The 14,402-nt window shown below is 42.9% G+C and overlaps 1 protein-coding gene across 1 annotated transcript in view; it reads right to left on the reverse strand.

Annotated features, from left to right (window-relative positions):
- Positions 1–13,290: 13,290 nt before the first annotated feature.
- The window catches only part of LOC135268204 (large ribosomal subunit protein eL31-like), a 55,656-nt gene continuing 54,544 nt past the window's right edge, over positions 13,291–14,402 (reverse strand). The window contains exon 3 of the mRNA XM_064360198.1: positions 13,291–13,448. Within this exon, the coding sequence (XP_064216268.1) occupies positions 13,291–13,448 (158 nt within the window). The remainder of the gene's footprint in view (positions 13,449–14,402) is intronic.

Here is a 14,402-nt window from a genome sequence, read left to right on the forward strand (position 1 = left end):
CCGGCTAATTTTGTATTTTTAGTAGAGATGGGGTTTCTCCATGTTGGTCAGACTGGTCTCAAACTCCTAACCTCAGGTGATCTGCCCTCCTCAGCCTCCCAAAGTGCTAAGATTATAGGCACGCCTGGTCCCGGCCACGTTTCACTTTTATTTTTGTTTATTTATTTATTTATTTATTTGAGACAGAGTCTCGCTCTGTTGCCAGGCTAGAGTGCAGCGATGTGATCTTGGCTCATTGTAACCTCCGCCTCCCAGGTTCAAGTGATTCTCCTGCCTCAGCCTCCCGAGCAGCTGGGATTGCAGGCACGTGCCAACATGCCCAGCTAATTTTTGTATTTTTAGTAGAGACAGGTTTTACCATGCTGGCCAGGCTGGTCTCGAGCTCCTGACCTTATGATCCACCCGCCTCGGCCTCCCAAAGTGCTGGGATTACAGGTGTGAGCCACCTCGCCCGGACCATGTCTCACTTTTAAAATGACTAGCATCCTACAGAGTAATCTACCTATTGAGTATAGTTTGCCAAAAGAATAAAATAAAATGAGCATTCAATTAAGTTTAGCCTAAAGCTGCCTCCTCAGATATTTTAAGTTCAGCCTAAAGAGTTCTCCATTAGCCTGAACTGTAACCTAACTAGTTGTGTAAACAGACTGCAACCTACTCTTGCGCCAATCACCAGGTTTTGGCCAAAGGAGGCTAACTCGACAAGTCAGGCAGATGCTGAGCTGTAACCAACCAATTCAGCTGTTTCGGTGCCTCACTTCCGTTTTCTGTATGTCATTTTTCTGTTTCTGTCCATACATCATCTTTCTCCACATGGCTGTGCTGGAGTCTCTCTGAGCCTGCTCTGGTCTGGGAGGCCGCCTGATCCATGACTAGCTCTTTGCTCCATTACACTCTGTTAAATTTAACTTGTCTGAGGCTTTTCTTTTAATACAAGACAGCATGGGACATTTCCCGTCACTCCCACCAGCTCTGGGAGCCAGGCCTCACCTCCTTTACGTCATTTCTAAACTTCACTCAAAGCCTCCCAAAGGAATGTTTTGGCTGCCTGAAGACACAGCTAATCCCCTTATAAATAGCTGTTCTTCTAAATTACCAGAAAATTGAATGGATTATAACACAATAGAGCTATAAAAGTTAGTGCCTCCGTCATAAACTTCAACTACACTTCTCTTGTGATTATTTAATCTCCTTCAGTGAATCGTGTCAATTATGTTATCTAAGCCAAACTGTGAATAAAACAGGAAGGACAGACAGAGATTCTTCTACAAATTAAAACCTTCATGAGCTCTATTTACAGAAACATGGATATTTAGGGAACTTCAAAATCATTGGGTAGCAGCTCACATTACAGTCTTCTGAGCTCATTCGTGGCCATTATCATGGCTTGATCCTCTCAAGAATCATCAGAGGAAGCAGTCAGGAACAGTGGAAGAAGTATACTCTGAAGCAGGAAAGGAGTTGCAGTCCAGATTCTCCACCTTGTTATTGATAAACAGTTATTTAATCTATCTGGACCTCAATTTCCTTACCTATAAAATGTGGATGATGATAGCTACTTTCATTTGCTGAAAGATTAAATGAAATTAACATGTAAAAACATCTAGCTGAGCATCTAAATTTACATTTGAAAAAAAAAAAAAACAACTTGGCCGGAGGCGGTGGCTCATGCCTGTAATCCCAGCACTTTGGGAGGCTGAGGCAGATGGATTGCCTGAGGTCAGGAGTTCAAGACCAGGTTGACCAACATGGTAAAACCAGGTCCCTACTAAAATACAAAAATTAGGTGTGGTGGCAGGCACCTGCAATCCCAGCTACTCAGGAGGCTGAGGCAGGAGAATCGCTTGAACCTGGGAGTCAGAGGTTGCAGTGAGCCTAGATGGCACCATTGCACTCCAGCCTGGGGAACAAGAGCAAAATTCCATCTCAAAAATAAATAAGTAAATAAATAAAACTAAGTTCACAGGTACATGTGCAGGATGCACAGATTTGTTACATAGGTAAACATGCATCATGAGGTTTTGTTGTACAAATTATTTCATCACCCAAGTATTAAGCCTAGTATCTGGCTAGGCATGGTGGCTCACACCTGTAATCCCAGCACTTTGGGAGGCCAAGGTGGGCAGATCACCTGAGGTCGGGAGTTCGAGACCAGCCTGGCCAACATGGAGAAACTCCGTCTCTACTAAAAATACAAAATTAGCCGAGTGTGGTGGCACACGCCTGTAATCCCAGCTACTCAGGATGCTGAAGCAGGAGAATTGCTTGAACCTAGGAGGCGGAGGTTGTGGTGAGCCAAGATCATGCCATTGCACTCCAGCCTGAGCAATAAGAGCAAAACTCTGTCTCAAAAAATAAAATAAAAATAAAAAGCCTAGTATCCATTAGCTATTTTTCCTGATCCTCTCCCTCCTCCTACGTTGTACCCTCCTGTAAGTCCCAGTATCTGTTGTTCCCCCCGATGTGTCCATGTGTTCTCATAATTTAGCTCCCACTTATAAGTGAGAACATGCGGTATTTGGTTTTCTGTCCCTGCATTAGTTTGTTAAGGATAATGGCCTGTTATTTAAAGGTCAAAAAATAATAGATACTGGCAAGGTTGTGGAGAAAAAGGAACACTTTTGCACTGTTGGTGGAAGACAGTGTGGGAATTCCTCAAAGATCTAGAGACAGAAACACCATTCGACTCAGCAGTTCCATTACTGAGTAAGCATTCAAAGGAATATAAATACTCTTTTTTTTTTTTTTTGAGATAGAGTTTCACCCAGGCTGAAGTGCAATGGTGCAATCTCGGCTCACTGCAACCTCCACCTCCCGGGTTCAAGCGATTCTCCTGCCTCAGCCTCCTGAGTAGCTGGGATTACAGGCACCCGCCACTGCACCCGGCTAATTTTTGTATTTTTAGTAGAGACGGGGTTTCATCATGTCTTGGCCAGGCTGATCTCGAATTCCTGACCTCAGGTGATCCACCGCCTCGGCCTCCCAAAGTGCTGGGATTACAGGTGTGAGCCACCACACCCAGCCAGACTAGAAATCATCCTGTTATAAAGACATATGCACACGTATGTTCATTGCAGCACTGTTCACAATAGCAAAGACATGGAATCAACCTAAATGCCCATCAATAATAGACTGAATGAAGAAAATGTGTATATATATACACTATGGAATACTATGCAACCGTAAAAAGGCAATGAGATCATGTCCTTTGCAGGGACATGGAAAAAGCTGACTTAAATTTTCTCTTCATACGGCCGGGCGCGGTGGCTCAAGCCTGTAATCCCAGCACTTTGGGAGGCCGAGGCGGGTGGATCACGAGGTCAAGAGATCGAGACCATCCTGGTCAACATGGTGAAACCCCGTCTCTACTAATACAAAAAATTAGCTGGGCACGGTGGCGCGTGTCTGTAATCCCAGCTACTCAGGAGGCTGAGGCAGGAGAATTGCCTGAACCCAGGAGGCGGAGGTTGCGGTGAGCCGAGATCGCGCCATTGCACTCCAGCCTGGGTATCAAGAGCGAAACTCCGTCTCAAAAAAAAAAAAAAAAAAAAAAAAATTTTCTCTTCATGCAAACCCAATGGGAGTTTTTCATCTTGACAAAGTAATTCTAAAATAGAACAAGTTTGCAGAATAAGCCACTAAAGAATTTTAAAGAAAAATCATGAAAGACTACCATGGCCCCAATTCTCTAATGCACACTGCATTCACCCTTTTTGCAGTATGACTCCACAGCTCCCTCCATGAGAAGGTGAAGTATATTTCCTAGCCCCTCAGGTCTGAGGTTAGCCATGTGACTTCTTTTGACCAATAAGACATTAGAAAACTGTTGCAAGCAGAGGCTTGACAAAGTGCTTGTGCATTTACTTCCTGTTCTGCCCTCCACACTTCCCCACGTGAGCATATCTGGGCTAGCCCACTAAAGGATAAAACATATGGGACTCAGTCACACACGTCACTCCCGCCCACAGCCAGCAGACCACGACATGAAAACCAGCCCAGCTGAAACTATAAACACTGCTCAACCTAAATCACAACTACAGATTCATGAGCTAGCTAAATGTTTGTTTTAAGCCACACTTCCTTAATGGGGTTTCCATGAGGAAAATAAGTTCTATAGAAAAATCATTTGGGTCTGTTTTCTCAATTCTCCCAAGACGGTACATAGTTAATTCATGATAATGCCTACGGCATTAGGCTTTAATTATCTCCTGGAACCTTGTTAGCTATTGCATTTTGGGTGGTTGTTATGAAGCATAATTATAGAGATAACCTATATAATCATATACTAAATGCTTTATAAAGCCACCATTATTAACATAATGCACCACCAAAATGACAGATAAATGAAAGAATACTAAATTTTAAAAAAAATCTGTGGCTGGACGTGGTGGCTTACATTGGGATGCCAAAGTAGGAGGATCACTTGAGGTCCCAAGTTCAAGACCAGTCTGGGCAACATAGCAAGACCCCGTCTCTACAAAAAATAAAAAAAATTAGCTGGGTACAGTGGTGTGTGCCTATAGTCCCATCATCTCAGGAGACTGACATGAAGGATCACTTGAGCGCAGGAGAGCAAGGCTGCAGTGAGCAGTGTTTATGCCACTGCATTCCAGCCTGAGTGGCAGAGCAAGACCCTGTCTCAAAAAAAAAAAAAAAACAACCCTGAAAAACTGAAAAAATATATATATAATACATATTTTATATATTATATATATTAATATTTAAAAATATAAAACTGTATATTTTTAAATATTAATGTATAATACATACACATATATATATACATATATATGTGTATATATATAGGTTTTAAGGAGCAAAAAGTTTAATAGGCAAGAAAGAACAAGGAAAGAAGAAAACAGTTCCCCTGTACAGAGAGAGGCAAAGAGAGACCACCCCCCAAAAAAATTTTTTTTAATTTCCCTTAGAGAACTTGAAACTAACAAAAAGTATTTTTTAAATGAGGGGCATTTTAAGTCTTTGGTGAAATGACGGAGCATTCAATAAAGTGTTTTGGGACAAGTGGCTATATGGGAGAACAAAAGCTTCTCTACCTGTCATCTTGCCTTCAAACCCATTCCAGATGGTTAAAAACTTAATATTTTCCAAAAAGAGAGTTATGTCATTAAAAATAGATAATCATTTATATATTCTTTAAGTGACGGAGGCCTTTTGAAGCACGATGCCAGTAAAAGAAGCCATAATGAAATGATTGATAGATTTAACTATGCAAAATGTTTAAATATCAGTACATGTTAAAGGACAAACAAAATTTTAATTTTGGTACAACATTTTTTTATTTTGCTACAAACTTAAAAAAAAAAAATGGAATTTGGGACCAGGCGTGGTGGCTCATGCCTATAATCCCAGCACCTTGGGAGATCGAGGCTAATGAATCACCTGAGGTCAGGAGTTTGAGACCAGCCTGGCCAACACGTTGAAACCCCATCTCTACTAAAAATACAAAATTAGCTGGGCATGGTGGCACACACCTGTAATCCCAGCTACTCGGGAGGCTGAGGCAAGAGAATTGCTTGAACCTGGGAGGTGGAGGTTGCAGTGAGCCAACATGGCGCCAATGTACTCCAGCCTGGGCAACAGAGTGAGACTCTGCTGCAAAAAAAAATGGAATTTAGTAATAGCTATTACCTACGAGTGTGTGTGTGTGTGTGTGTGTGTGTATACCTGTGTGTGTATATACATGTGTGTGTATATATATATTCATAGCAAATATTTTTTGAGCTTCTGCATGCCACAACCGTGTATCTGAGAGTAAAACAGAAAGCAAGGCCGGCGTGGTGGCTCACGCCTGTAATCCAGCACTTTGGGAGGCCAAGGCGAGCGGATCACGAAGTCAAGAGATCCAGATCATCCTGGACAACATGGTGAAACCCCATCTCCACTAAAATACAAAAATTAGCAGGGCATGGTAGTGAGCGACTGTAATCCCAGCTACTCGGGAGGCTGAGGCAGGAGAATCGCTTGAACCCAGGAGGCAGAGGCTGCAGTGAGCCAAGATCACGCCACTGCACTCCAGCCTGGTGACGGAGTGAGACTCCATCTCAAAAAAATAAATAAAAAATAAATAGAAAACAAGAACAGCCTGTGCTCCATGGCTCACGCCTGTAATCCCAGCATTTTGGGAGGCCAAGGAAGGTGGATTACTTGAGGTCAGGAGACCAGAAGGCCAACATGGCAAAACCCCATCTCTACTGAAAATACAAAATTAGCCAAGTGTGGTGATGGGCTCCTGTAATCCCAGCTACTTGAGAGGCTGAGGCAGGAGAATCTCTTGAACCAAGGAGATTGCAGTAAGTAGAGATCGTGCCACTGCCCTCCAGCCAGGGCAATACAGAGAGAGTCCGTCTCAAAAAAAAAAAGAAGAAGCTGGACTATAGCAAGTGAATAAAGAGACCAGCTGAAGAGGAAAACAGGGGTCAGAAGTTACAAGCCTGGCCAGGTGCAGTGGCTCATGCCAGTAATCCCAGTATTTTGGGAGGCCAAGGCAGGAGCATCATTTGAGCTCAAGAGTTCAAGATTAGCCTGGGCAACATGGCAAAATCCTGACACTACCAAAAAATACAAAAATTAGCGGGGCGTAATGGTGAGCATCTGTAGTCCCAGCTAATTGGGAAGCTGAGGTGAGAGGATGGCTTGAGCCTGGGAGGTGGAAGCTGCAGTGAGCTGAGATCACACGACTGCACTCCAGCCTGAGCAACAGAGCCAAACCCTGACTCAAAAAGAGAAGAATAGAGTCACTTGAAGGACTTTGATTTGTTGGCTGATATGATCAGATCTGAATTTTGTGAACTCTTTCTGACCGACTCAAGCATCTGCAGTGAGTTACTATCTTAGTGCAGGCAATGGCACTAGGAATTTGGTCTAGTGTGGTGCTAGTGAAGATATTGATAAGGGAATGGATTCGAGATACTGTTTTTTAATTTTTTTTTTTTTTTTTTTTTACAGATGGGAGTCTCACTGGGTTGCTCAGGCTGGTCTCAAACTCCTGGCCTCAAGCAATCTACCCTGTCATGGCCTCCCAAAGTGCTGGGATTACAGGCATGAACCACCTCTCCCTATGGCGAGATACTTTAATGATAAACACACTGGAGTTTGACGATGGATAGGAAGAGGAAGTGAATGGCCTGGAGCGGTGGCTCACACCTGTAATCTTAGCACTTTGGGAGGCCAAGGTGGGTGGATCACCTGAGGTCAGGAGTTAGACACCAGCCTGGCCAACATGGTGAAACTCTATCTCTACTAAAAATACAAAATTAGCTGGGCATAGTGGCGGGCACCTGTAATCCCAGATACTTAGGAGGCTGAGGCAGGAGAATCGCTTGAACCCAGGAGGTGGAGGTTGCAGTGAGCATGAGATCACGCCACTGCACTCCAGCCTGGGTGACAGAGTGAGACTTCATCTCAAAAAAAAAAAAAAAAAAAGTGTTGGGATTGGGATTAGGGAGTGAAGGAGGGAAGGTAATTATCTACTGTGCCAGAAGGAGACAGTATGAGAGTGGCTTTCACTGGAATGGGGAAAACCAGAAGAAAACCAGGTGCGGAAGGGATGGATTTTGAGTTTTATCTTAAACATATTAAGGCCGATTCATCTTTGAACCCTTCATATATAGAAATAAGTGGTTCAATACAGAGTAGAGATCTGAGCTAGAGCAATAAACCAGCACCTCATCAGCATATAACAGATAACGGAAGCTATGGAGATGATATCTGAAACTGTGGGAAGGACACTGTGAACAGAGAAGAGAGTAAGGTAAGTGGCCCAAAGACTGAGCCTTAGGACCCCCAAGGATTGGTGGCCAGCTAGAGGGGAATACCGATCTGAGAAGGAAGATGGCTGGGGGAAAGGAGAAAAGCCAGGACTGAGTAAAGTAACCATGCCAACAGGAAGAAATGGCCAACACTGTCCAGCTCTGTGCAGAGGCCAAGGAAAATGAGGAGCTCAAATTTCTGAAAGGGTGGTTTCTAAACAAGAATTTCTAAAGGAGTTGAGCGAAGAGAAAATGAAGACAGCAAGTACAGGCAATTATGTTTAAAATTTCGCTGTGACGAGTAGGAGAGAGATTAAGGGATGTGAATATCCTTTCCCTGCTGGTCTGACATCACCTTTCTTCCCTTTTGATCTTACTATGTATTTTATTTTTATTTTTATTATTATTTTTTTTTATTTTATTTTTTGAGACGGAGTTTCACTCTTGTTACCCAGGCTGGAGTGCAATGGCGCGATCTCGGCTCACTGCAACCTCCGCCTCCTGGGTTCAAGCAATTCTCCTGCCTCAGCCTCCTGAGTAGCTGGGATTACAGGCACGCGCCACCATGCCCAGCTAATTTTTGTATTTTTTAGTAGGGACAGGGTTTCACCTTGTTGACCAAGATGGTCTTGATCTCTTGACCTCGTGATCCACCCGCCTCGGCCTCCCAAAGTGCTGGGATTACAGACGTGAGCCACCGCGCCCGGCTTATTTTATTTTTAAAACAAAACTTTGTTGGATACAATAGCTCACGCCTGGAATCCCCACACTTTGGGAGGCCGAGACAGGTGGATCACCTGAGGTCAGGAGTTTGAAACCAGCCTGGCCGACATGGCAAAATCCCATCCTTTCTGAAAATACAATAATTAGGCAAGCATGGTGGTGGACGCCTGTAATTCCATCTACTCAGGAAGCTGAGGCAGAAGAATCACTTGAACCCAGGAGGCAGAGGTTGCAGTGAGCCGAGACTGCGCCATCGCACTCCAGCCTGAGCAAGAGCGAAACTCCATCTCAAAAAACAAACAAAACTTGACCAGGTGCAGTGTGGCTCACACCTGTAATCCCAGCACTTTGGGAGGCTGAAGCAGGTGGATTACTTGAGCTCAAGAGTTTGAGACCAGCCTGGGCAACATAGTGAAACCCTGTCTCTACAAAAACTACAAAAATAAGCTGGGCATGGTGGTGTGCACCTGGAGATGCTGAGGTAGGAGAGTTATTTGAGTCCAAGAGGTGAGCCATGATCATGCCACAGTACTCCAGCCTGGGTGACAGACTAAGACCCTGTCTCAAAAAGAAAAAAAAAATTTAAGGCTACTAATACAGTACTGTCAAACTTAGTACTCCAAATTTGTCAATAACTATAAAATGGGGCTGAGCACGGTGGCTCACACTTGTAATCTCAGAACTTTTGGGAGGTCAAACTGGGAAGATTGCTTGAGTCCAAGAGTCTGAGACCAGGCTGGGCTACACAGCAAGATTCCATCTCTACAAAAAAATTAAAAATTAGCTGGGCATGGGGGCATGCACCTGTAGTCCCAGCTACTGAGGAGGCTGAGGTGGGAGGATCACTTGAGCCCAGACAGTGGAGGCTGCAGTGAGCTTTGATTGTGCCACTGTACTACAGCCTGGACAAGAGAGTGAGATTCTGTCTCAAATAAATATATATATTTATATATTTGATTTATAAATTATATATATGATTTATATATTTAAATACATACATAATATAAATATATTTATATATATATAAAATAAATATATATAAATATATATATTTGAGACAGAGTGTATATATATATACACACACTACTCTGTTTAAAATATATGAGAGGTTTGTGTAATATACAAATGAATGATGTTAGGCTTCATCATTAGGGTTTGTTAAGAAATAAAAATTAGGCTGGGCACAGTGGCTCACACCTGTAATCCCAGCACTTTGGGAGGCCAAGGTGGGTGGATTACAAGGTCAAGAGATTGAGACTATCCTGGCCAACATGGTGAAACCCCATCTCTACTAAAATTAAAAAAAAAAAAAAAAATTAGCCGGGCATGGTGGTGAGTGCTTGTAGTCCCAACTACTCGGGAGACTGAGGCAGAAGAATCACATGAACTGAGAGGTGGAGGTTGCAGTAAGCTGAGGTTGCTCCACTGCACTCCAGCCTGGTGACAGAGCAACAGAGCAAGACTCCATCTCAAAAAAAAAAAAGAAGGAAAAATTAAAAGTAAATTCAATTTAAATATCAAATGACTTTACAATAGTATTTGTAAAGTTCTTGGTTCAGTACCTGACACAAATATTTATTTTCTTCTTTTCTGCTTTATACAAATAATACTAAAGGTTAAGGCTGTTGGAAGATTATGTGCAAGGTGGCTCACACCTGTAATCCCAGCACTTTGGGAGGCCAAGGCGGAAGAATCACTTGAGACCAGGAGTTGGAGACCAGCCTGGACAACATAAGTGAGACCCTGTCTCTAAAAATAAAAAAAAGAAATAAAGAAAAGAAAAGAAAGATTATGTGGAATTGACATTGGATGCTCTGCTTTATCAGTATTTGTTTTAATCAAATACATTCTACTTACATTAATTCCAATCTATGTCACCTCTTCCATGTTCTTTTAGTACTTATACACCTCTATTATAATAATATGATTCAGGCCGGGCGCAGTGGCTCATGCCTGTAATCCTAGCACTTTGGGAGGCCGAGGCGGGTGGATCACGAGGTCAAGAGATCGAGACCATCCTGGTCAACATGGTGAAACCCCGTCTCTACTAAAAATACAAAAAATTCGCTGGGCATGGTGGTGCACGCCTGTAATCCCAGCTACTCAGGAGGCTGAGGCAGGAGAATTGCTTGAACCCAGGAGGCGGAGGTTGCAGTGACCTGAGATCTCACCATTGTACTCCAGCCTGGGTAACAAGAGCGAAACTCCATCTCAAAAAATAATAATAATAATAGTAATATGATTCAATTAATATAGAGATAACAGGAAATCAAATATTTTACAAAATATTATTCAGTAGTTTTGGTTATAATATTTTTGTAGAAAGATATTCAGGGTACAATTTAAGCATATACACACATTATAGGTGAGAAAATGATACTCGAAGAATGTAACTTGTTTAAGGTCAGGAATATAACCAAAAGGAGTAGCAAATAAGGTCTTCACTTTCCAAAAGTTTGCCATAGCTGAAATGCAACAGGAATCAGCATGTCATTGACATTGCGAATGCATTCCATCAGGTGCCCAGGCATGTGAAAACTGGGTGTCCCTGCTTTATTCATAAGTTGGACATCAACATTACTCTGCAGCAAATTCCTCTACACAAGGAAATCCATCTAAATCCTTCTAAAATGTCCTAATAAGAAAATAAAATAAGTAGAATTAAAGCTGTACTAGGCTAGGGCACATTTATATTACTGACAACTATAGATTATTCAGTAATACCTCTCAGTGCACCAGTAAGCAGAGAGCATGGAGAGCTAATAAAAGTAATGAAGTCTTCGTAGTATGTGAACTCACTGCTATTAAATCTCTTCTGAGAAATGGGATGAGCCTGCCAAGTTCGTTGGGAGGATGGCTGAGTGTGTAGGCTGTCGAAGTGAAAATAAGTAGGGCCATATGACAGCAGAGGCTGGGAGAGATAATGGGTGTTGATGCCCAGAAACTGAGTGCTTTACCCAGCCTTCCACTTTATTAGGAAGCAATGATGACGTGAAGCTGGATTGGGTTTATCACTTTTGTACTTGTCAGCAAAATCTACAGATAAAAGTTATAGTTCTATAGTAATCCAAAGCTTGGGTGTACCATGTGACTCTCAATACTGAGGAGCCAGTAGAGGTATATTGACTCCACATAACATAAACGTCATACTTTTCATGTAATGGCTGATCATCTGCCATGACTGTTTAAGGAGAGGAAAGCCTATTGAAGCATGCTAGTTATTCAGAATCCCTGAAAGACTATGATGATGTTGAGGTCTATCGAAAGTGCTACTCAGGTTGTGGATCAGTCAAGGATTAAGCAGAAAACGCGGCATGTCGGGGCAGTATCCTGAGATAGTGACGGTGGAGCACGTCTACCACCCCAGGGAAAAAAGGGTCAAGCGAAGGGAACTGTTACTGGAGTCTGGAGAGAGAAAAGGCTGTGTGGAAAAGATCACGCTACGGGAACTGCAACCTTCAGAAGAGAGACAAAGTCAGCCTGCAGCCACTCTGCAGGGAGGGAGATGGAGGGGTAATGCCCCAACCTCTCTTCCCTCTGCTCTCCAGCAGGGGCCGCCCGTTGACCAAACCCAACTAAAAGCCAGGGGATGGGGAGTCCTGGGAAGTGGTCTGGGGGCACTGAGCAGAGTGGATGAAGTAGGCAGCATACAGATCTGAAAGGGCAAATGGAAGATATCCAACTTAAGTGGGAAGACAGGGCTGCTGTCTTAAACGGCCTCTAGTTTTGCCTAAGTCATTATTAATAATTCCCTATATTATTTGCTTGATTTTTCTCTCCAGGAGGGACAGTTCCAACATAAGAGTGGATGAAGGACATTAAGCCCCAACAGTCAACTTCCTTAAGCATTTCCAAGTAACATAATCTCCTGCTTCCCTACCAAAAAAAAAAAAAAAAAAAATCAAGAATTCTCACTAAAATCCCCAGAAGATATTTATTTTCATCCTACAAAGAATGCCTGTTTTTGAGTGATGACATTTCTTTAAGAGAATAATTAAAGCTCTCCACTTTTTTCCTTTTACAAATCAGGTGAGCAATGTACTCACTCTGAACGATGACACTGTTTTGGCTGCCTGTGAACCCTGGGAATATTGATCAGTTGAAAATATTCAGACTCTCGCCTCTCTTGAATTTGCTTACTGCAGCCCTTCTTCCTGGTCGGCCAGGGAGAGCACCAGCAATTTTGTTATCATGATAAATTACCCTCCCTGGTAGGTCACTGTTTTTTACCTAAAGTCACAATTTGCTCCTTCCGTTAGGTCATAACCTGATTTTTTTCAGGGTGACAGATTTATTGCTTGCTTTGTGCTCCAAAAAACAAATCACCAGCATTGCTCAAAACATAGCCCTGTCACAACAGCTTTGGCTATTTCCCAATGGGAATGAGACTCAGCATGTATATTCCAGTTTGAATATGGGAGAGTGGGCATTTCCACGTTTCTCTGGATTGGAGATGGGAGAACAGTACTTAGGTCTAAATCACACTGCTAGTTTAAGGAATTGATAAGCAATTAACATTCGTTGGCATAGTCTTGGGGGATCTTTTCTTCTTTTTAGGAAACTCAAAAAGCCAAGCAAACAGCTATTCTGATCTCCAAAATAAGCCTTTCTCGTGGCTGGCATACCTTCCTTGGCCATCACGAATGCATAAACGCCCGTAAATGTCCCTAAAACCTGAGAATGAAGCTGTGATGTCTTCGTGATTCAGTAAGCTCCTGCCGCAGAGCTCTCACACATATGGACTAAAGTAATGAACAACAAACAATTCCAGGCCTAGTCCATAAAAAGAAACCTACACTCAGTCCTCCACGCTTCCTTCATCAGCCTTCCTGCTGAGTGTGCTGCAAGTCTCCAACCCCACATCCCAACCAGCTCCTACACCGCACGCTTCCAAATGCAGTTCTTCAAAGAAAGTCCCAGCTCCATCCACACTGGGGCCCCTAATCTCAGCTGAGTCTTTAAAACAGGTCAGCATTCTATGGTCTATTCCTAATCAGTGGACCACTCCCTCTTCAACCTAAATTCATCCTCCTCCCCAGAGAACTAATCCTCTACTGATCTCAGTCAATAGCACCACAATCATCAGAAAAATCCTTTAGACCCTTCCTCCTCCCTGACTCATCCACCTGAAAAGTTATCACATCTCCTAAAAATGCCCCAGATCCTTAAGGGTGTGTTGTGACCCTACAGTGGAATGCCATTCAATGGTTTTAAATAAACACTAACAATAAATGAGTAAAAAATAGTTGCATGTTTCATAATGGATAAACCTCAATAACACAATATTGAATGAGAAAAGTCACAAATAAATATATATAGTATGGCCAGGCACCGTGGCTCATGCCTGTAATCCCAGCATTTTGGGAGGCTGAGGCAGGCAGATCACCTAAGGTCAGGAGTTCGGGACCAGCCTGGCCAACATGGTGAAACCCCATCTCTAATAAAAATAAAAGAATTACATGGGCTTGGTGGCAGGTGGCTATAATCCCAGCTACTCAGGAGGCTGAGACAGGAGAATCTCTTGAACCTGGGAGATGGACGTTGCAGTGAGCTGGGATCACTCCAGCCTGGGCAACAGAGCCAGACTCCATCTCAAAAAAAAAAAAAAAAAAAAAAAAAATATTGTATGATTTTGCTTATATGTCGTGTGAAAACAGGCAAAATAAGGTAGTATTTCATCTGTCATGAATGGCATTCTATGGCAGGTTGTATGACAAGGCCAAACATAGGTGGCCATTGTCTGTATGTTAGGAGCTGAATGTTTGTATCCCCGCAAAATTCATATGCTGACATCTAATTCCCAGTGTGATGGTATGTGGACAAGGTGGAGCCTTTGGAAGCTGATCAGGTCATGAGGGTGGAGCCCTCATGAATGGGATTAGTACCCCTAAAAGAAACGGCCAGCGAGCT

This window comes from Aotus nancymaae, unplaced genomic scaffold, assembly GCF_030222135.1.
Source record: "Aotus nancymaae isolate 86718 unplaced genomic scaffold, 86718_ANA_hifiasm-v0.15.2.pri h1tg000039l, whole genome shotgun sequence".
Lineage (NCBI taxonomy): Eukaryota > Metazoa > Chordata > Mammalia > Primates > Aotidae > Aotus > Aotus nancymaae.